Source organism: Callospermophilus lateralis, chromosome 11 (genome assembly GCF_048772815.1).
Source record: "Callospermophilus lateralis isolate mCalLat2 chromosome 11, mCalLat2.hap1, whole genome shotgun sequence".
In the NCBI taxonomy this organism is placed as follows: Eukaryota; Metazoa; Chordata; class Mammalia; order Rodentia; family Sciuridae; genus Callospermophilus; species Callospermophilus lateralis.
Genome location: NC_135315.1, coordinates 8,065,555 through 8,086,272, shown reverse-complemented (window position 1 = coordinate 8,086,272; position 20,718 = coordinate 8,065,555). Strand labels below are relative to the sequence as shown.

The 20,718-nt window shown below is 53.2% G+C and overlaps 1 protein-coding gene across 3 annotated transcripts in view; it reads right to left on the bottom strand.

Moving 5' to 3' along the window:
* Nucleotides 1–14,951: 14,951 nt before the first annotated feature.
* The window catches only part of Slc39a11 (solute carrier family 39 member 11), a 413,949-nt gene continuing 408,182 nt past the window's right edge, over nucleotides 14,952–20,718 (bottom strand). For all 3 annotated transcript variants that reach the window (XM_076871184.2, XM_076871181.2, XM_076871183.2), the window contains exons 8-10: nucleotides 19,022–19,120; nucleotides 17,012–17,170; nucleotides 14,952–16,400 (exon numbers count right to left, since the gene is read on the bottom strand). In XM_076871184.2, coding sequence (XP_076727299.1) covers nucleotides 16,322–16,400; nucleotides 17,012–17,170; nucleotides 19,022–19,120 — 337 coding nt within the window. In that variant the 3' untranslated portion in view covers nucleotides 14,952–16,321. The remainder of the gene's footprint in view (nucleotides 16,401–17,011; nucleotides 17,171–19,021; nucleotides 19,121–20,718) is intronic.

The following is a 20,718-nucleotide window of genomic DNA, read 5'->3' as shown; positions in this document are numbered from 1 at the left end:
TGAATCGGGGCCCCTGCTCTCTGCTTCTCCCTGCTGTCAGGACACAGCCCGATGGGAAAGCAGCTCAGCTCAGTCAACAAAAAGGCACGAGTACTTACGTATGGGACAGAGGAGGGCGGTGCAGACCCTGCCTGACACCGGTGAAGGGGCGAGTGGACTCCCTGCGGTGAGACTGCTGAGGATGTGGTCATGATGCTATCCAGCACCAGGAAGACCCCCTTGCTCCCCAGGGAATCCGCACTGAGACCGGGGGGGCTGCCACTCCATCACGTCCTGGTTCCTTCCTCTTCCGAGGGCATCCAGAGGACACCTTCTGCTGCGGATGTTTCCTAGATCCTCAACATCTGGAAGGAGCTGCCACAAAGGCCCCCTTTGTGTAGCCAGGGAAACGGGCAATAAAACAGCGCCAGACCCCTCAGACCTGGGCAAGGAGGCGCACGGCCCAGGGCCCTGGGAGAGGACAGGTGAGGCCGCGGAGAGGTGTGTCCGGAGGCACAGGTCAATCGATCACAGCATCGCTTAGTGCTTCCTGTGTGCCGGAGGCTGCTCAAGGGCTGTGTCCACAGTGTCTCGTTGACAGGAAGGTTTGCAAGGTGGTCACAGCAAAGGGGGACGCTGCCTCTGAAATCATAGAGATGTGGGGACTGCAGAGGACAAAGCACGGGCAGAAGATAGAGGTGTCAAAGTGACGTCCGCACACTGAGTCGCCTGGTTGCCTCTTTCTATGTTAACAACCAACCTTCAGCCCCCCCCCTCCCCCCAACAAGAACCATCTGGAACCCTCTATGGTAAAATGGGTCATCTCAAGAGAAAAGTCCTGCGGAGAGTGATATGTAGAGGTCCCCAGTGAAGTCACCCCTGTGTCCCTGTGTCCTACAGTGAGGTTTACTAGTTGTCAGGGACCCTCCCACCCCACCCCGGAGGCAGAGTGTTCCACGAAGCAAGCTTCACTTGAGAAAAGTCCCCACTAGGAAAGGGAGAGATGGGAGTAAGAACATGGAGGGTTGGGGGAAGAGAAGGATGGATCCCGGGGGGAAAGACTCCGGGGAGCAGAAGGACCAACACTACCCCCGCTTTTCATTGTCACCCTTGGAGAGAGAAAAAAAAATGGCTACCTCCAAGACGTAAGAGCAGTAGGCCACGGGCAGACTTTTATGGCAACTAGAGCTTTGGAGAGTAAAAGTGCAACAGCAGAAAAGAAAAAGAAAAACCAGTAGTGGAGCTGGGATGTGGGGTCAAGCAGGCCACGGACAGAACGAGGTAAAGGCAAGAGGAATGATGAGAAAGGGGGTCCAACTGGGAGGTCTGAGATCCTACGGATAAGAATCCCCAAAGACAAGCTGGAAAAGGCGGAGGGGAAGAAATTGTGAAATATAATACAAGGAAAGGAACCTGGGTTTCCAGGTTAAACGGGCCAGGCTGGCCCAGTCCAGTCAACGAAGCAGCCCCCACACACACACAGCACCTGTGCCCTGATTTCCTCATGGCGCCTTCCCGTCCTCAGCAGGCAGGTACCCCACATCATTCTGACTCACGCTCTGTCTCCTTTTTCTGCTTAGAAGGGCCTTTGTGGTTATCTTGGTCCAAGGGGAAAACCCAGGGTCCTCTTATTTTGAGGTCAGCCGGTGAACAACCCGAATTCCATGGGCCCTCTCCATCCCTCTCTGCCAGGCACCAAGGTGTCCGGGTGCTGGGGATTAGGTGGCAGGCATCTTCATCTTCTTCAGGAAGCCCTTATTCTGCAGGTTGCAACTTTGCATAAAATCTGGGTCATCTCCTTGAGGATCAAAGGGAGAGTGGATGTTAAGAAGGATGGCGGAGCAGACAGGACGGGGGAGGGCGGGGCTCCTGAAGCCACCTAGAGCCACGCTCCCATCCCAGGCCGAGCCTCTGTATCGCCACCAGGGAAAGAATCCTGGCTCGGGCCAAGCCACCTTGGGGGAGCTTCTGTCCCAAGAAGCCAAATGCAGGCCTAAGGAAACTCTCACTTTTTAAGGGAAGAAGTTTGAACTCAAAACATTTGAACTCAAAACGGGAAGAGATACCAGGCAAGCCCAGAGTTGGGAAACAGCCGTCAACCTCACCTGAGATATCTCTGGATTTAAAGAACTCTGAACTTAAAGAAATCATCTTGGGGAGCAGCTTCAGAGAGAGGGAAAGAAGAGGTGGGGCAGGTCACGACAGCCTGTCTCTCTCTCATGGAGTGTTGGACTCGTTAAGCTTTGGATATCTTTTACTTAATAAGAAATACAGTTTTTCATTCTAAAATGACGGACACGGTTCGGAGCGTCTGTAGAAACCCGTCCGAAGGTACAAGGAAAATGCCTGCCCTCGCGACCCTGGCTGTGTTGTGGGGTGACAGGGCCAGCCTGGGAGAGTCCAATGGACCTTCCCCGTGAGTGTGCCCAAGGCCCTTCCTGAGCTACAAAGTTCAGGAGGCTGGCGCAGAATCCCATTTTCCATCCCTCGTAAGACCCCGCTCTTAGACACAGAGCTTGGAAGGAAGTGCACAGGACATTCCTGGGGCCGCATCTGCTTCTCCAAGGCCTGAGGCCCCGCCCTGGGGATCACAGCTGAGATCCTTATCGTCCCCAGCTCTGGCACACCGAGCCTGTGATACACCTGTCTCCACCATCAGGCAAATGAGTGGGTTCACAGGCAGAGGCCTGCCCTGCCAAACAATGCTCCCCTTTGTCCCCGCCCAGAGCTCAGGAGCCGCAAGGAAGCCAAATCCATCAGCACCTGTCAGGGCCCTGGAAGCACACAATGCCAGCGGTGACCCCCACCCCCAGCCGAGCCCCAGGCTTCCCGCAGGCTGCTCTAACTGACACGCAACGTGTCAGTCACCTTCTGAAAGCCAGGGGTGGGGCCGTGGGAGGGGGGCACTGGGCCTGCTTCCCAGAAGCCAACCAGAGCCAGAGACGGTGCTGTGAAACCCTGACACATCCTTTCTTAAACCCAGCCCCAAGAGCACAGCACCAAGAAAAATCGTCTCCCTAATTGCTAGAGATGTTGAACATTTTTTCATCTATTTATTGACTGATTGTATATCGTCTTCTGAGAAGTGTCTGTTCAGTTCCTTGGCCTATTTATTGATTGTGTTATTTCGGTGTTTTATTGTTGTTGTTGTTTTTGGAGTTAAGATTTTTGAGTTCTTTATATAATCTAGAGATTAGTGCTCTGTCTGATGTGCATGTGGTAAAAATGTGCTCCCAAGATGTAGGCTCTCTATTCACCTCATTGATGGTTTCTTTTGCTGAGAAGAAGCTTTTTTGTTTGAATCCATCCCATTTATTGATTCTTGATTTTAATTTTTGTGCTAGAGCAGTCAGAATGGCAGCTATTAAGAATGTGAACAACAATAAGTGTTGGCGAAGATGTTGGGACACTCATACACTGCTGGTGGGACTGCAAATTAGTGCAGCCAATATGGAAAGCGGTATGGAGATTCCTTGGAAAACTGGGAATGGAACCACCACTTGATCCAGTTATCCCACTCCTCAGTCAATACCCAAAGTCATAAACAGCATACTACAGGGACACAGGCACATCAATGTTTATTGCAGCACAATTCACAATTCATCTAGACTGTGCAGCCAACCTAGATGCCCATCAGTATATGAATGATAAAGAAAATGTTTTATATACACACACACACACACACACACACACACACACACACACACATCCACACACAAAATGGAATACTATTCAGAATTAAAAGAGAATAAAATCATGGCATTTGCAGGTAAATGGATGGAGCTGGAGAATATAATGCTAAGTGATGTAAGCCAGTCCCAAAAAACCAAATGCTGAATGTTTTCTCAATATAAGGAGGCTGATTCATAGTGGGGTGGGGGGGGAGCATGGGAGGAATAGATGAACTCTAGATAGGGCAGAGGGGTGGGAGGGGAAGGGAGGGGGCAGGGGTTAGGAAAGAGGGTGGCCTAGAGTGTACTTACCTGAGTACATGTATGAAGGCACAAATGGTGTGACTCTACTCTGTACAACCAGAGATATGAAAAATGGTGCTCTCTGTGTATGATAGGAATTGTAATGCATTCTGCTGTCGTATATAACAAATTAGGATAAAAAATTCAAAAAAATCATTTCCTATGTTGGCAGGGACTCTTTTGGCTACTTAGCAAACACGGTGTGAACCAGGGTGGGGCACGGTCCAGGTTCACGCAGCCAACACTCTGAAGGACAGACAAGGGAAGAGGGAGGTTGGAAACAGGAGTTCCCAAGTGAGACCCCTGCCACAGGGACAGAGGTCAGAAGGGGTGACCTCCTCCTCTGGAGCCAGTGAGGTGGCAGGCTTTGGGGGGGGTAGGTTGTAGCCAAAGAGAACCTGGGAGCAGACCCCGTGGTCTCTGCCCACGTCCTTCTTCGGAGTGCTCCACGGGTCCTGCAGACCACTGTTGGCCACCCTTTCCCACCCCAGCCACATGATTGCGGCCACCAGACCAGGAAATTGCTAGCATTTTCCTTGGGCAAACAACTTCCCCTGCAGACCCCAAGATGGACCCCGGCACTCGAAGCAAAAGAAACGAGAGGATGGAAGAGGAGGGTGCAGTCCCCCCAGGTGGGTCCTCGGCATGATTTTCCTGGGTCCCGGGGGCAAGGCAAGTCCAGAGCTGTGGGTAGTGCTGGTTCTGCCAAGCTCCCTCGCTCCCATATCCTATGCTGGACTCACAGGCTTATTTATGGGAACAAAGTGAGCTAACAAATGAGTCTAAAGAAAAGCATAAATCCCCTTAGAAATACAGGATATCTGAGCCAAATAATATTAAGTAAGATTTTATTGCTTTTGGCTAAAGGCCACTGCTTAACTAAAAGGAAAGTAATAAAATATATGCAATAGAGAACTTCAATAAATTACAGTAATACAGTAAATTATAGTAAATTTATACAGAAAATTATAGTTATATAGTAGATTATATAATGTCACTCTGTATGTGTATGTGTGTGATAATGGTATCAGAGTCATGGAAAAGAGAAATCCTTTCTGTCTTTGTCCGTTATCTATTGCTATAACAAAATACCAGAGGCTGGGAAAACAATTAAGAGTAGAAAGGATGAAAAGTCCAAGAGTCTGGTGCCTGTATCGGCTGGGCTTCTGACCAGAGCCTTCTTGCTGCCTAAACACATGGCAGAGGACATCAGTGGTGGAAAAGAAGTGAACCAGAGAGAGCCTGCTTTATAATGCAGCCTCTCTGAGATAATCTATTCATTCATTCACAAGGGCAGAGTCTTCATGGCCCAATCATTTTCCAAAAGTCTCATCTTTGAATATCATTACATATGACTTCAGGGATTAAGTTCCCAACACTCGAGATTTGGGGACACAGCATACATGCTGGCCTGTTTATGAGTGAAATGAAAGGATATCTTTTTTTTTTTTTTTTAATCACAGGGGGAGGTAGGGCAGGGCGAGCTGGGGTGGTGGTCACTGCACTGGGTGGTGGGTTCAAGAACACGACACTGTGCCGTTTTACTTCAGTGCAGATTTGAAATTCTCCAAAATAAAAAGTGGAACACAAAGGCATTTGAAAGATCAAAGCGGAGTAAAGCATAAGTCTGCGAGTGCCTGGGCTTAAGGAAGCCAATGATCAGAAATGGCTTTGCTTTCCAATTGAAGTGACTAAAATAGATTTGGTTTTGCTTTTCAGACACAGACAACAAGAGGTGAGTTAGTTCCAGTTAACTATCGTTGGACAAAACCCCACTCACCATTACCGGTAGGATTCCAGCAGAGAACCTAGTGACGTTGACTCTAAAATACTTCTTGAGTGGTACCAGATTTTATCCCCAAATCAGAGACCAGGCGGAAGGTCCTCTGACTCGCAGGCAGCTCCCGAACACAGAACACGTGTTGATCAGGGTGTGGCTTACAGGAAGACTGCCAAAATGTTCACATGACAGAAGGAAGAGTGGCCAGGGACAGGGGCTGGCAGCAGGCACATTCAGTCATCCAAGACCCCAAGGTGCAGCAGCCTCCCAAACACCCTGCAGGACACGGCTGTCATGTTGGCCTGCTGCTGGGGGAGCTGGGATTGCACTGTCAGCGGGTGCACTGCCCGCTCATGTCACCACGGGGCCTTGCTTCTTGCTTCTGTTGACCGCACACCGTGCTGAGGTTAAGACTAGGAGGGAAACACCCAGCGGGACCCCCACAGCCCCTGTCGAGGTGCCCTTCCTTCTGACATCAAAATCCCAACCTCCTTCTCAACTTGTTCCAGCTTCAAACACCCTGGGACGGCTCCGACCCTCTTCCTGCCTGCCAAGAGAACCTGAATGCCGCACGGTGCCCACCAACTCGGGGGCCTTGGGCAACACGGGAAGTGGATGATGCCGTGGGTGACAGGACACCAGGTGCTCGTGGTAACCCCCCCAGGGGCCAAACAGGTGGCACCAGCCTCGCTGACCAGCCAAGGAGGCAGGAGATGACAGCTGAGCTCGGGTGCTGGGGGCAGCAGCCTGGGCAGAGGAGGGGTGTTGGCAAGGCAGCCCTGCGCCCTACCTGTTGTCTGCACCTTTCCAAACCACGAAGCCTTCCAGGAAGCTGCTGCCCGGGCTGATCCCACCTGCCATGCTCTTGGCCTTGCCACCTCCTACCCCCACAGGGTTAGGATGCTGGTGGCTGAGGGTGCTCTCGGGAGGAAATCCACTTCCCCCTCCGTGGCCGCACATTTCCAGAGGGTGCCGATGGGGCCCGTCTGCATACCTGTGCACTACCCTCCCTCCCTCGTTAGCCAGTTCTTCCACCCCAGCCCTCAACCTCACAGAGAAGCTGAACCATCCTGTGCTTCAAAGCTGGGAAGTGCGTGTTGAGAGTGGCAGAGCTCACGGAGGAGCACAGCTACAGCCGACCTTCCCTTTGACCTCAGAGGCTGTACCTCTAGGGTCTGTCACTGCTTTCTAGCCCCAGGTCTACCAGGTTTTACTAACAGAGGTGGCTCTGTGCCTGGCGAAGCTGTGAGGATGACAATGAGAAACTGGCACCAGGTTTTCTGGTGTGGAAAAAGAGGATCTTACTTCTCAGTGCTGCCAGCCTGACCGGCTGCCAGGAATGCCACATTAAACAAACACGCACACCTACATCACTGCCTTCCAGACAGGCACAGGCGACCGGGCGAGGAAACAGCTCCCAGGAGGGAGGACAACGTGGGTTCATGAACCTTGCTGGTTTCCAGAGCACGATCCGTTTTAATCTCCACCCGAGGACCTGACAGCCAATTCTGCCAAAGCTCCCTTCCCTCTCCAGTCTGGGCTTCAGAGCAGGAGAACTAAGACTTTAGTGTGACGCACAGGGTTTTGTTGTGTTATTACACAAGCCTATTATGTGAGTTTTGAATACCTATGAAATAGAAAATAGCTGAGGCTTGAGTAGCCCGTGACACTGAATTTGTGTTATTGAGGTTGATTTGTAAAAGTTTCTGCATCAAAACAGAAGTGCTCACAAGGAAGCCATCCCTGCCACATCCCAAGAGCATCTGCGTGGAAGTGGGAACTTGAACGGGAAGCGTTCTGGACTCAGCCCCGCTGTGCTAAGGAGAGAAGATGGGACAGGAGGGAAGGGACACAGAAAGTGGACATGCAGATGCCAACTTCTCGGTGTCACTGGGTCATGCAAAGAAGCCAGGAGTTGGCCACAGCCTTGACCTGCCGCTCTGAGGAATCAGCCTATGAGAAGCCCAGGATCTTTTCACAGCCACTAGGAGCTGCAAGTGCCTAGCAGCCAGGGGAACCTAGCCTGGGAAGCAGGTATCCTGCTGTGGACTTCCAGGGGAGAAAGGCCTCCAGCCGGGGTGGGCTTGGCAGCAGATCCCTCCCAGTCAAGTGCCAGAGGAGCTCTCCGGCCCGCCGGAACCTGGATGCAGCCTTGAGACCCTGAGCTCAGGACCCAGGACAGTCAAAGTACCTGCCCAGAGAAATGGCCATGCAGGTCACTTTTATCTGCTAAATTCACGATAGTCTGTCACACAGAAATAAAAGACAAATTCCATGGCCGTCTCCCAGCACGTTACCAAACATGAGCAGTGTCCACATGGAAGACGTTGGTGGATTCAGTTTGTTTAAGGGCCATCTTTCCTTTAATGGCCATATTGTAGGTTCGTTAGGGAATAAAAATATTCCATTTCCCATAGTTTCCCACTCAGTTCAGTGCGTATTTTTCCATAGAAAAAGTTTTGGAAAGAGAGCAGAATCCCATTGCATCAAGATGTTGAGGGACCTTGGATACATGTGCTGATCTTAAATTGGGCCATTATTCGTTCCTACGGGACACCTTCCAGGGCATGCTGGTGACCAAGGTAGGCTGCAAACAGTGTACCCTGAGCCCCCCTAAAAAGTCAAGCTCAGAGAAAGGGGGCCCCTCTAGCACCCCCAGCTGCACAACTATGGAGTGGAACCCCAGCCTTGTTAAGGGTTCTCCCAGGTGACGGTCCCACGGTACAGGTCAGTGTCCCATCACTCTGACAACCAACCTGGAAGGAGGAAACATTTATTTTGGCTCATGGCTCAGCCATACCAGTCCCCGGTACTCGGCTCTGTTGCTCGGGGGCTGTGGTGAGGCAGAGCAGCGTGGTGGGCAGAGCAGAGCCGCTCACCCGTGGCAGCTGGAAGCAACGAGACTTCAGCGCGAAGGTTTCTGTGTGTTTGTTTGTTGTAGTACAGGGATTGAATCCTTGGGCTTTTCTATCACTGAGCTGCAGCCCCAGCCCTTTTTATTTATTTTGAAACAGAGGCTGGCCGCTGAAATTGTGATCCTCCCGCCTGAGCCTCCCGTGTCGCTGGGATTACAGGTGTGTGTCAGCACACACAGCCCACATGGGCCTTTGGGGGTCATTTAAGATTCAAACCATAAATAACACCATGATTCTGCTTTTCATTTGCACCTCCTGGGCTTCTTGGAGGTTGTGGCCCGTTACCAGTGCTAGCCCAGAATCTCACATATTCATATTCCCAGGGCAGATCCCCACCAGTTCCAAAGAGGCTGGTTCCATGGCCTCTCCCTGCTAGATGGACAGGTCCAGGAGAGACCTGGCACTGTGGCTCACTGTGCACCAGAGAGAAAGACGACATCTGGGGAGACCCACGTGCTCTCCCGTCTGGTCTTTTTCCGGTGCAGCTCTAGAGGTTCCCCTGGGCGCAGGATCACGGGCCTTCCTTGGGCCAACACAAATGGGTTGTCCTTTTAGCTCATCTGCCCACGTCTGTCATGCGTCAGAGCAGAGGCAGTGGGCCAGTGCCCTGAGGACACTTGGGGATCCGAGGACTCGGCAGCAACCCCTGGAGACAGATGGTGGCCGCCAGAGCCCTTCCACCTTCAAGCTGCATGGTAGAGCCCTGGTACTGTCACAGGACAAGAGCCAGACGGGCAGAGGGCTGGAAGAATCCAGAGGGAAATTCAGGTTGCTGCTCCCCACGGCCCTCACTCACTGGCCAGGCCCAGCTCTGGCATCCTGTGGGAGGAGGGGACAGGCAGATTTACTTCTTCCCCCTGCAGGAGAGAAGCACAGCTCGGAGCTCTGCCTCCCCTGCCATGACCACACAACCAGGCTGGGCAGGGGACTCCTGAGCACTGTCCTGTGCCAGAGGTCAGATGACCTGGAAGCTTTTGACAGTCCGAGCTTCAGGGTGTCCAAGCCTTGGACATAATTTTGTATTTGTGATTTTAAATTGTTTTCCCCAAAGAGCACTCTCCAAATTACATGTACTTCTGACTCCCAGAGCAGATTCTCCCTTATAAGGGACAGGCCAGGGATGGCCAGCCTGCAGAAACCAGTGTCCCTTTGGTGCATCTGACTGGCTTCACTGCAGCCAAGTAGGTGCCGGAGTCACGGGTGCACTTCTCCTCGGGTGGGCTGGCCACGGGAGCAGGTCCATGGGCAGCTAGGTGGCCTCCTCCCTGAGCCTGAGTCGTTTTGTGGGAAAGCCAGGTGGCCATGCCTCCCACCCCAGCCCCAAGCAAGTGGGCAGCTGCTGTGGGACCTACCCAGGCTCCTAGGGAACTCTCAGTGAGGTGCCTGAGAATGTGCAGCTGTGCAGGCCACCAGCTCTGGACAGGTAGGCAGGGTCGGATCCCACCTGCCACTGCGTGGGGTGCGCCCAGCGCATTAGCCAGGGGTAGGAGCCCTGAGACCTTGGGCACCAGGACGCCTGTGGCTTGGGAACACGGTGGGGCTGTGTAGCATCCTTTAGATTCATGAATGCAAGTCGTACCTCAATCTGAAAGGGCAGGAGCAAGGACAGCCGCGGGCTCCCATTGGCTCCCAACTTTCACAGGTTCAAACAGGTGCATCTGAGACGTAGGTGCGCAGGACGTCACGGTGCGCAGGACGTCTCGCCACGCAGCTGAAAGCCACAGCAAATCACCCTGCACGTGGTGAAGCTGACCCTGGGACTGCCAGCACTCCCACCTAGGTGAGTCGGACTTCCCGGTCCTCATCTTCCTGCTGGGTAAAGTGGGGACAATGACAATGACCTCAGAGGACTGGAGGAAAGGGTCGAGGTACAGCAGCCTTCCTGTCGCAGAGTCTCCCCAGGGTCAAGGCCCCTGAGTCCTTCCATCAGCCCAGGGGCTCAAGGTCTTCCGTAAAGACCCAGCCAAGATCTTGATGCTAGCACCCTTCCCCACCTCCCTACCTACTGCACCCGTCAGCTGCTATGAGGGTCCATTAATAGCACAGCCTGGGGACCGTGGGCTGTTTCTGCCATCAGTGAAGGACACACGCCCTGACAGGTGGCTCTCGCAAGCAATGCCAAGCCACTGAAGATCTTGGCAAGCTCAAGGCCTGCAGTCAGAAGCCCCAGGGAGACACCGAGACCTGGAGCTTCCTCATCTTTTGTAACTGACCCCAAGTTCAGAGGTTCATCTCACAGAAAAACCAACACCTAAGAGATGAATGTTGGAGAGAGCGGAGGGCTTCACTCAGCGGCCAAAGAATGAGGAGGGAGCCGGGCTCCCAAACCAGCTTCTCGGCTCCTGCAGGTTGAGAGGTTGGGAAACGGGATGGAATAGTGGACGAAAGGAACTCAGGCCCCACCTCTTCCCCCTCCCTTTGCGGCCTGGCGTTTCTGGTCATGGTGACTGGCAGGTGTCTTCACCTTAGAGAGGGGGAGAAAGACTAAGCAAGTCTCCGTCAAGTGAATCCTCTATCAGAGAGTTGGACAAAACAGTTCTCACCTGATCAGCGAGTCTAACGGGCAGTGCTGAATCCGATTCAAAGAACAAAGGAGAGAGGCACGAGATGGAGACAGAGATCCCCATCCCTGTCACCCACCCAGCATATGCAGTGTTTTCAGCAAAAGTGGCCCCAGGTCCCTGGAGAGTAACCTCGGCACCTGTCGTCATCCAAACCCACACCTTGGGGGTGTGCTCTACAGCAAAGCCAGGGGGAGACTAACAATGCTGTGCCCAGCTGTGTGGCCTCCAGAATTGGTGATTTTTAAGTCAATTAAGAGCAAAAGAAGCATCAACTTCAGAACAATTAAAAATGATGTTCTTCCATCCATTATCATGCACCCTAAATATTACTTCAGTAACATTTATAAATATCTTCTTACCTCTTTCACCCATAAGATTGAGAAAATGGAAAGCTAAAGCTAAAACTGGAGCCTGAGAATTGGCTGGATTTCTGTGCTGGTAAAATTATAGCCTTTCTGAAGATAATTGGGATATCCATCAGGACAGAGAGGATCAGGATGGAGCTATAAAAGAGGGTCTGAAAAGCTTGGCACCCTTTGAATCATTTGTTCTCAAAGAGCCTCCTCTGTCCCCAGAGACCCTCATCTCCTGTCTTCTGAAACATTTTGCAAAAAACCACTATAAGCCCTTCATTTCTTTTGCAGGAGTCACCCAGTGAAAGAAAGTCAGTTGTCCATGTGTACTAACCTCTGTTACCCCCGGGATGGTTAGAATTAAATTCCAGCATACTTCAAAAGGAGTCTCAGTCAGTTTACCATCGTTATGACAAAGTCCCCGAGATCGGGCACTATATAAAGAAAGAGGTTTACTGAGCCAGTGGTTGTGAAGGCTGAAAGTCCAAGATCAGGTGGCCCCATCCATTTGACCTCTGGTAAGGGCCTCCTGCAGATGGCATCGTGATGGGAACATTTACAAGAGGGAAGATGACACGGTGACATAGGAACTGAGTGCAGGGAGCAGCCAGGCTCACTCTTTTCTCTCTCAAGCAGTAACCAGCTTCCCACAGGGGCTACCCCATCACTTCCGAGAGTGGTGCCCTGTGGTCTGTTGACCTCCCACCTGGCCCCACCTCTTTTTTTTTTTTTTAAGAGAGAATTTTAATATTTATTTTTTAGACAACATCTTTGTTTGTATGTGCTGCTGAGGATCTAACCCGGGCCGCACGCATGCCAGGCAATTGCGCTACTGCTTGAGCCACATCCCCAGCCCCAGGCCCCACCTCTTAACGGTCCCACCTCCTCACAGCTCTACTGCCCTGAGGACTGAGCTCCAGCCAGTGAACCCCAGGGACACATCAACCCTCATCCAAACCTCAGCAGGGGGCAGTGGCAAATCCAAACCAGGTAGCACAAGTCAGAAACTCACATCGTCTCTTGAATATGGGGAAAAGGTGTTGGGATGGATTTTTAGGGTGCCGGACAACGGACAGCAGATCACCGTTTTAACTTGTCCTGACGTTGCTGATGCAGACACTTGTCACAGTGGTTCTGGACTAACTGTGCTAGAATGAGGGGCCAGGCCTGACCTCTGAGACTCGGAGACTGACCTTGAACTCCAGGTGACTGTTCCTAACACATGGAGTCCCGTCTGTGATCCAGGCTGGCCGTCATGCACTGGGTCATCTAACACTCACAAAACACCACTACCAGTGAGAGATTTTCTGACGTGGGGTTGGGCCGGCGGGGTCCTGAAGACACGGTAACTCACATGTGCAGGTGGCCCGCTGTGCATGTGCCTACTCATGAGCCCTTCAAACATCTCACTGGGTCCCATGGAGGGTCTCCCAAGAACCCATGACTGAGAAAGGAAAAGCCACCGAGTTTGTCACTATGGATGGAGGACTGTGATGCTCTAGCTCCAAAGAGGGCCGCGGATGGAGGGTGTCCGCTCTGCTGGGAGGAAGGAAAGTTGGATGAAAGAAGATTTGTTTAGACAAAGGGTTTGGTCAAAAGGTCAAGAACTTGAAAGAAGCAAGGCTGAGGTTTGAGGAGACATACATGGTCTCCCCCTCCCAGAATGGGTCACATTTGAAAATAATTCGTCAAGTAAAAGCACCTCCTCCAAATGTCCCCCGGTGGACAGGGCTGTCTGCACGTGTGTGACCTGCCTTTCCTCAGGGATTCCATCGCCTCCTCAACTGACCCATGAAGAAGTGACCATGTCGGCGAAGACGGGACTGCGGCAGATTTGGGCACAAGGACACTCCCTCCTCAGTGCAGACCTGGCCCAGACTGCACACAGTGTCAGTGGCCACCCCAGATGCTGACAGCTGTCCAGGCACGTCGTGGACTACTGAGTCACAGACAGATGCCTGTGGACTTCTATGGAAAGGGCAGTCCCCACTGGAATGGACACTTGTCGAGGGTTTTGGAATTCTCTTCAGTGCCTGTCACAGCATCAAGGTGATAGAGTATCACTGTGGACCCAGGGATTCTGTGCCCAGCAAGAAAGGGACAGCTGTGACCCTAGTGCAGTCACCTGTGCTGACCCCCACGTGACTCTACTAGAGATTCGGTTTCAGGACTCAGAGACGTCGCCTGATGGGGTGGAGACGTCCTCTGACACAGGTGTTTGCTCTGACCAGTGACCCGCACGGGGTGCCGTCTCTCCCGTAGCCAGGCCAAGCAAGTCTGGAGGAAGAGGGATGGGGACGGTGTCTCCTCCACTTCATGACTCTCCTGCTCTTTGACTTCATGCTCCACCTATTACGGATATGGGAGCCCAAGAAAGGAAGGCTCCACCACAGGGAAGCTGGCCTTTGAAAAGAACAGGGGTGAGGTGTGCGTGGGGGTCAGCGCCCTCAAGGCGGACATTTCCATAAAAGAGCAAAAACAGGGCATATGTAGATGTTGAGCCAAAAAAAAAAATTGACCAATTAATTAACCAATCCAGCAGTAGTCTGGACAGGTGATCTGGGTATCTGGGGTTTCCCACACCATTAGGTAAACAGGCCTAAAGAGTGGGCCCTGTCACTGAGTGCAGAGATGAACCCTGGGAAGGAGTGACACTTTACAACACGGGGACATGCTGGTCTCTCCGTGCCCGCAGGGAGTGGGGTGGGGTCAAGGCCCTGCACAGGGTGACCCACCCCACCTCTGGCTCTGAGTTGCTGGTTGGAAATGGGAAGCATCCAGGTCTCTCCTCCAGGGGACAAAGGGAGAGCTGTGGCCTGTGTCACGTGCATATTTAAATATTTCAATGGTCTTCTATCTATTCTCTTGCATATGGGGGCATGTGGTCATTGTTAACTTTACAGGACAGACCAAAGACCGTTGAAAAATGAGAAGGAACTGTCAACGGGAGCCAGGACCCAAGAGCGGGGGGCAGTGTACATTCACTCTCACATGCAGGGCAACAGTTTCCAAAGAGGTGTCCAGTGTCTAGGGAGCAGTACTGTGGTCATGGCACCTAAGCCCAGCTCTTCTTCAGGCATGACTGGGCCATGGTCCCAGACCCTGGGCTTTCTCGGCTCCAACTCATTTCCATCTCCGATTCTCCTACAAATCCTGTGAGTCCCTTAATTGCCACCCGTGGATTTCCTCTCCTGCTGAAGCAAGCTGGAGTTGGCTGAGGTTGTTTACAGGCAAACATCTCCCGGCCTTCTCACCTGAGCTCCCTTTGCTCCCACTGGTGCTGGGTAGGGGAGATGTTCCTTCCAACCACACAGTACATTCCTGAGAAGCATCAGCTCGGGAGGTCAGAACACCACACAGGTCACCCACAACAACATTCCCTTTATTGATATGAATCACAGTTACAAGGTCTAATCAGGCAGAAAGAACAATCTCAATTATGCAGAACTATACCCAAAGACAGAAATAAAACACATATACGCCAACCGACCACCACATCAGCTCATCCCAACCCATCCACCCTCTGAATGTGTCTGCAATTTTGATCATCAGTGCTTTGGAAGAACATACACTGACCCTTTGGCTGGGGTCTTGGAGCATTCACGGAGAAGGACATTTGCCCTTGGAAACAACGGAACATGTAAACTCAGAGATCAGGCGCCGAGAATACAGTGCCTAAATTACTGGCTCCTGGCTGCGTGCCTTCCGGACAGAGGTCCTGTCGTTCTGCTCGGTCATTTCAGAATGATATGTACTTTTCCTATCCCTCTTCCTTTCCCATCCGCAGCCCCCAGCCAGACTCTGACAAAGCTAGCTGTGGCTCCAGGGTTCTCGGTTGGGTTGTGAGTTACCAAATAGCCTGTGGGGAAGGACCCACGGCAGGTCCTAAGTGTCCCTCCTTCACTTAAGTGGCTCCCTTCATTAGTGGAGAAAGGGTGTGGGTTCTAGCAGCTGGCTGTATCCCCAAGTCTCTTAGGAAACTGAAGCTCATCAACTTATCCAATTAACGCCTAGGAGATTTGGGAACCGTGGAAAACCACTCTGCTCGTGGAATCCACTCTCTCCTCGTCACCGGGCTCACAGTTGTCCTAATTCCTGAATTCCCTTAACTTCAAAAAGGCCAATTTTAGCCTTAAATTAAAAAAAAAAAATAGAAAAGCAAAAGACTAGCTGACTTCCTCCCTTAGTCTGTGTCCGTCTCCCGGACAGGACTCCCTGGGCAGGTGGAGGAAGGGGACTCTTCGTCTCCCGGCCAGCTCCGCCTGGGAGAGCAGAATTGCTGTGTTCATAATGCTTAGGTCCAGGTATTCCAGGTGTGTGGAGGACCCCGCAGCCGAGGAGCAGGAGGGCTGCTGGCCAATCAGCTCGGAGGCTGGAGGCCAAACTTCCTAGGGGAATTCTCCTGGGTCCTCGCTTCTGGGGGTGACCTTGAGGAGCTGCGGTTGGTTGGATCAAGCGAGGGAGATAAAGGAAGGAGAGCAGACATTTCCCTGATCTGTAGGTCCCAACTGTCCCACCGAGGAAAAGATTCCATTCAGTGGCCACAACAAGACTCTGTGGTTCCATGACAACTTGAGATTCCACAGAAAACCAACATCTCCCTCACAAACAAAGTAAAGATGGTTCTATCACAATCAGGGCGATCCGGACAGTGAGACGCAGAGGAGAGAAGGGAGCAGTAGTTTAATGTGAAGAAAGGCTCGTGGTCCCATCGAAGTCTGGTGCTGTCCTTCCGGGGGGGTGTCGTGACCCAGAGCTAGCCCAGGCCCACGTCCAGTGACATCATCACCACAAATCCCAGGATGGAGGCCCAGGATGCCAGCTTCCCGTTGCCACTAGGAGGGAAGGAGAGGGAGAAGAGTGAGACTAACTTAGCGCCCCTGAGACCACACCTGCGAACCAAGGCTCCCCGCAATGTCCAGTTCCAGCAGCGTGTTCTGCGGTCAACCACGGTGACATTTCCTGGGCCTAACCACACGTCAGGCAGACAGATTAACTCTTAATCCCAAGCAAAGGCCTCATGAGGTCCATGTCCCCATTATCCCCATTTTCCTGGGGGTGGGTGGGGAACAGAGGCGTAGAGAAGTCACCTGCCCAGGGCTCTTCAGACTGTATCCTTGAAGAATAAACAGTGATTTCACAAAGATATTATTTAATCTGACCTTATGCACTGGCTTAAAAATTATTCTGCTACAAAGGCCAGAATGACACAAAGCAGGGCCCTGTCCCTCCTCCGGCTGCCACCTGACAGCCAGCCCGTAGCTGGATAGCAGAGCTTGTGTGTATCACGCGGACTAACACTCAGCCCCCGAGGAATCCAGAGAGGCAGAGACTATATGCAAAAATGACAGCGTGCATCTTCCAGGGCCAGGGCAAGTGGCAGGTGATCACGGAAGCAAGCAGAGGAGAGGCCGAGGCAGAGAGCGGGTTCCCGGGAGCTCCGCACCTGATCTGGGCTTCGGGGATGATGTCGTCCATGACCACGTAGACCATGGCGCCAGCAGCAAAGGCCAGAGCGTAGGGCAGGAGGGGCTCAGCCAGCACCACCGCAAAGGCGCCAAAGACACCGGCCAGCGGCTCTACCATGCCGCTCAGCTGCCCGAACCTGGGGAGGAACAGAGACAGGCGGCTGCAGGGAGCCCAGCAGACACTCGGCACCCCATGCTGGTGGTCCAGCCCTTGACAACGGGGCATCCCGTCCCACCTCCCCCCTGAGCACGGCCATGCAAAAACAGGTCTCACAGGACCCCGCTCCAATTCCCTTCAGGCCTTCGATTTTGTACTTCCTCGAAAACATCAGCATCACTGAGGCACACTCCCCTGCCTCGCGGCACGCCCACCTGACCTGGAGTTGGTGGTTTTCAGGGTGTTCACAAGGTCATGTAAACGTCACCCCACCTAATTCCAGAACATTCTCACTCACTCCAGAAAGAATCCCATACACATTAGCTGCCACTGTTGCTCCTCCCACCCCCTGAGCACCAAAAATCTACTTTGGTTTCCCCTCTGTGGATTTACACACTCTGAGTGTTTCGTGTAAATGGAATCATACAATTCGTGGTCCTTTTCTGCTGCTTCTCACTGGGCACACGTAGTCTCGAACCACAGTTCTTTAAACGGATGAATAACACTCTGCCGTGTGGCTACCCCACGTTGTGTATACGCTCATCTCATTGATGCCCACATCGAGCCACAGGAAGCTAATTGGGAGTGATAGGCATTACCCATGGAGAGCTGAGTCTGGCCTGCTCAGGGGTTCAGGCCACAGTGGCTACCTGTTGGAGAGGTGGCAGCCATCTGCCTCTTTTGCAGAGGGGAGCCACTTGGCTACATGGGTATTGAGAGCCTTGTCCCTCCACTCTCCACCTTGGATGAAGATGGGATCTCTCCCTTTATTTTAGCAGGCAAGAGGGGGCCTCTGTGTTTTTTGAAATTAAATGAGTTCTGATTGAAACAGCAGCAGAGAGGAGTGCTGAGAATTTTGAGAGCAGGCCATCAGCCAGGACCTGAGTCCCACACCAACAGACAAGAAGTCAGGGCACCTCTTTTGCGGGGGCGCATTTGGCAAGAAACACAGCCTCTGGCAGGAGGATCGCAAGTTCTAGGCCAATCTCAGCAACTTAGCAAAACCCTGACTCAAAAGAGAAACTAGGAAGGGCTGGGATGTGGGATGTATCTCAGTGCTAATGGGCTTTGGGTTCAACCCTCAGGAAAGGAAGGAAAAGGAAGACAGACGGCCAAGACAACACTGCCCGTGAACTTGTAAGTCATGAGGTCCTACAAAGTGGAAGGCATTTCTAAGTTGTGGTCGTTAACCGTCCTTTAAACTGTGCTCACGGTACATCCCAGAGAACAGATTGTTTTAACAAGGAAGCACCCGAGGCTTGGAACCCCGAGCAGAGGGCAGGGAGCCCGTCATATCAGGAGTCACATTGGATGAGCCAGGTGACTCGGGGGGACCATCTGACTCCCCAGCTCCCCTGGGGGAATGGTGGGCCCCGATGGCAGATGCTGAAGGTACAGTTAGGGAAGCCCATGGCAGGGGGCTGGGGGGAGAAGCACTGGTGTGGACGAGAGCAGCAGTGGCCGTCACCCCACGTGTGCTGCTGTGCTTCTGTCTTCATGCTGACGGGCATGGGGAGCCACTGGGGTGGCCGTGAGGGTCAGGTGCTGGCAACACTGGTGTCATTGAGGCCGGTGGCATGTAGAGCAGGTGCACCCCCCATTGATGGGTATGGTGCACCCCACAGAGAGGTTTCGCAGTGGGAGCACAGCCACCCAGGCCGGTGTGTGAGAGGTCGAGGGTCAGAGACAAGGCTATTCCGTGGGGAGCCATGTTGACCCATGTCATGGGTGTTTTATGGGAAGCCTGTTCTTGGAGAAGGAAGCTCATATGGTGCATGTGCCCCTCAAATCCGGAGCGACCCTGCCTGTGACAGCAGCGCTCAGCACTTACCAGAAGGCTCGCCAGGTGGAGAAGCCTGCCCCTCGCAAGGGGAGGCTGACGGCCAGGCCCTCCGGGAAGTTCTGGATTCCAATTCCAAGGGCCAAGTTCCTGAAGAAAACCAAGAAGGCACGTGAAGCTTTGGTCTGGACTGTGGAAACACACGGCCAGCGGCTCCTGGTCAACCCAAGCCCTCCTTTGGCCCCAGGGAGCCAGGTGGGGACTGTGACTGGTGGAGGAAGGAGAGGGTCAGGGCCTGCGCGGAGGCAGGTAGCACACATGGCAGGAGGGAGGAATGGGGGTCCTCGCCCAGCACCTGTCCTGGGTCCCTGGTGACAGGTTATCTTTAGGGCACGGCAGGGGCCACGCTGGCTGGAGTACTTCAAGGGATGGAAACCCTCGTTGGATGCAGAGCCCCGAGAGTCGGCTCGGGGTGACCCTTAAGACCCTGTCCTTGGTATCCGCAGACAGTCAGTCTTACAGTTCTCTCAAGTGCCTCTACTAGGGACAGGGCAGGGAATGGACAGGGGCTGTACACACCCTCCAAGGCAGCCCTGCTCTGTCCTAGCTCAACAGGAGAGCATGGGGATCAGGGGAGATCAGAGGATCAGAAGGGAAACCTTGGGATTTTTAGGGGAAAGGTGTTGTTCTTCCCTTGCTCCTGAAGTGGGCAGAGGTACCAGTTGGTGGGCCCTCTGGGCCGCCTGCTTTTCCAGGTCTTCTGATCCCCCAACCATCAGTCCTCAGCTGGTCTATAGGGCTGGATAAAAGGGTCAAGAGTTCCCTTTCTCCCTGGAAAGGCCCTGGGCTCTGTGGGTCTGCAGGGGGCAGCGGGGGATGATGAGCGCCCATCGCTGCCAGGGAGCAGGGCTTGAGGATCTCTCAACAGCTCACTGCTTGCCCCTTGGGCTCCAGGTCCAGGACTGCACCTCCAGCCTTGGGACCCACTGTCTATGCCTGTTCACGATGTAGGGCCCCGAGGAGCCTGTTCCAATCAGCTGCAGGCGGAACTACAGCCTGTCCATGGTCAAGCAGACCCTGGGTGCCTATCCAGGAGCAGGGGAGAAAGGAGCAGACCTATGGGCAAGCTGGGTGCGGTGGTGCACTCCTGTGATCCCAGGGACTACAGAGGCTGAGCAGGAGGATCACGAGTTCAAGGCCAGCCTCAGCAACTTAGGGAGACCCTCCGCAACTTAGCAAGACCCTGTCTCAAAATAAAATATAAAAAGGGCTGGGGATGTGGCTCAGTGATCAAGTGCCCCTGGGTTCAATCCCTGGCACCAAAAACCAAAACCAAACAGACCTATGGGCACCTTCCTGCCAACATTCCAGTCCCACCCTGTCTTCCCAGCCACCTGCTGTGGACCCTTTCCCTCTGACCTCCTTCAGCATCTCCTTGCTGCCCCCCGACCGGCGGAGCGAACACATCAGCTTTCTTGACGTTTTGAAAGCGCCTTTCCAGTGGGGGAGGCTGAGGGGTCCCACCAGGTCTTATGAAAATGGCCGTTGGTGGCTGCCTTTCAGACGCTGTCATTATCTGTCCCCGTGTGCACAAGGACAACACGACTCACCCCCAGCATGACCACAGGGCTGCCAGCTAAGGTCACTAGCAAGTCAGAGGTGGCGCGCCCTGTCCAAAGTCCTGTCCGTGACAAGGCACTAACTGCAGCCATCCCCAGGGCGGGCTGTGGAAGCCTACTCCACACCCT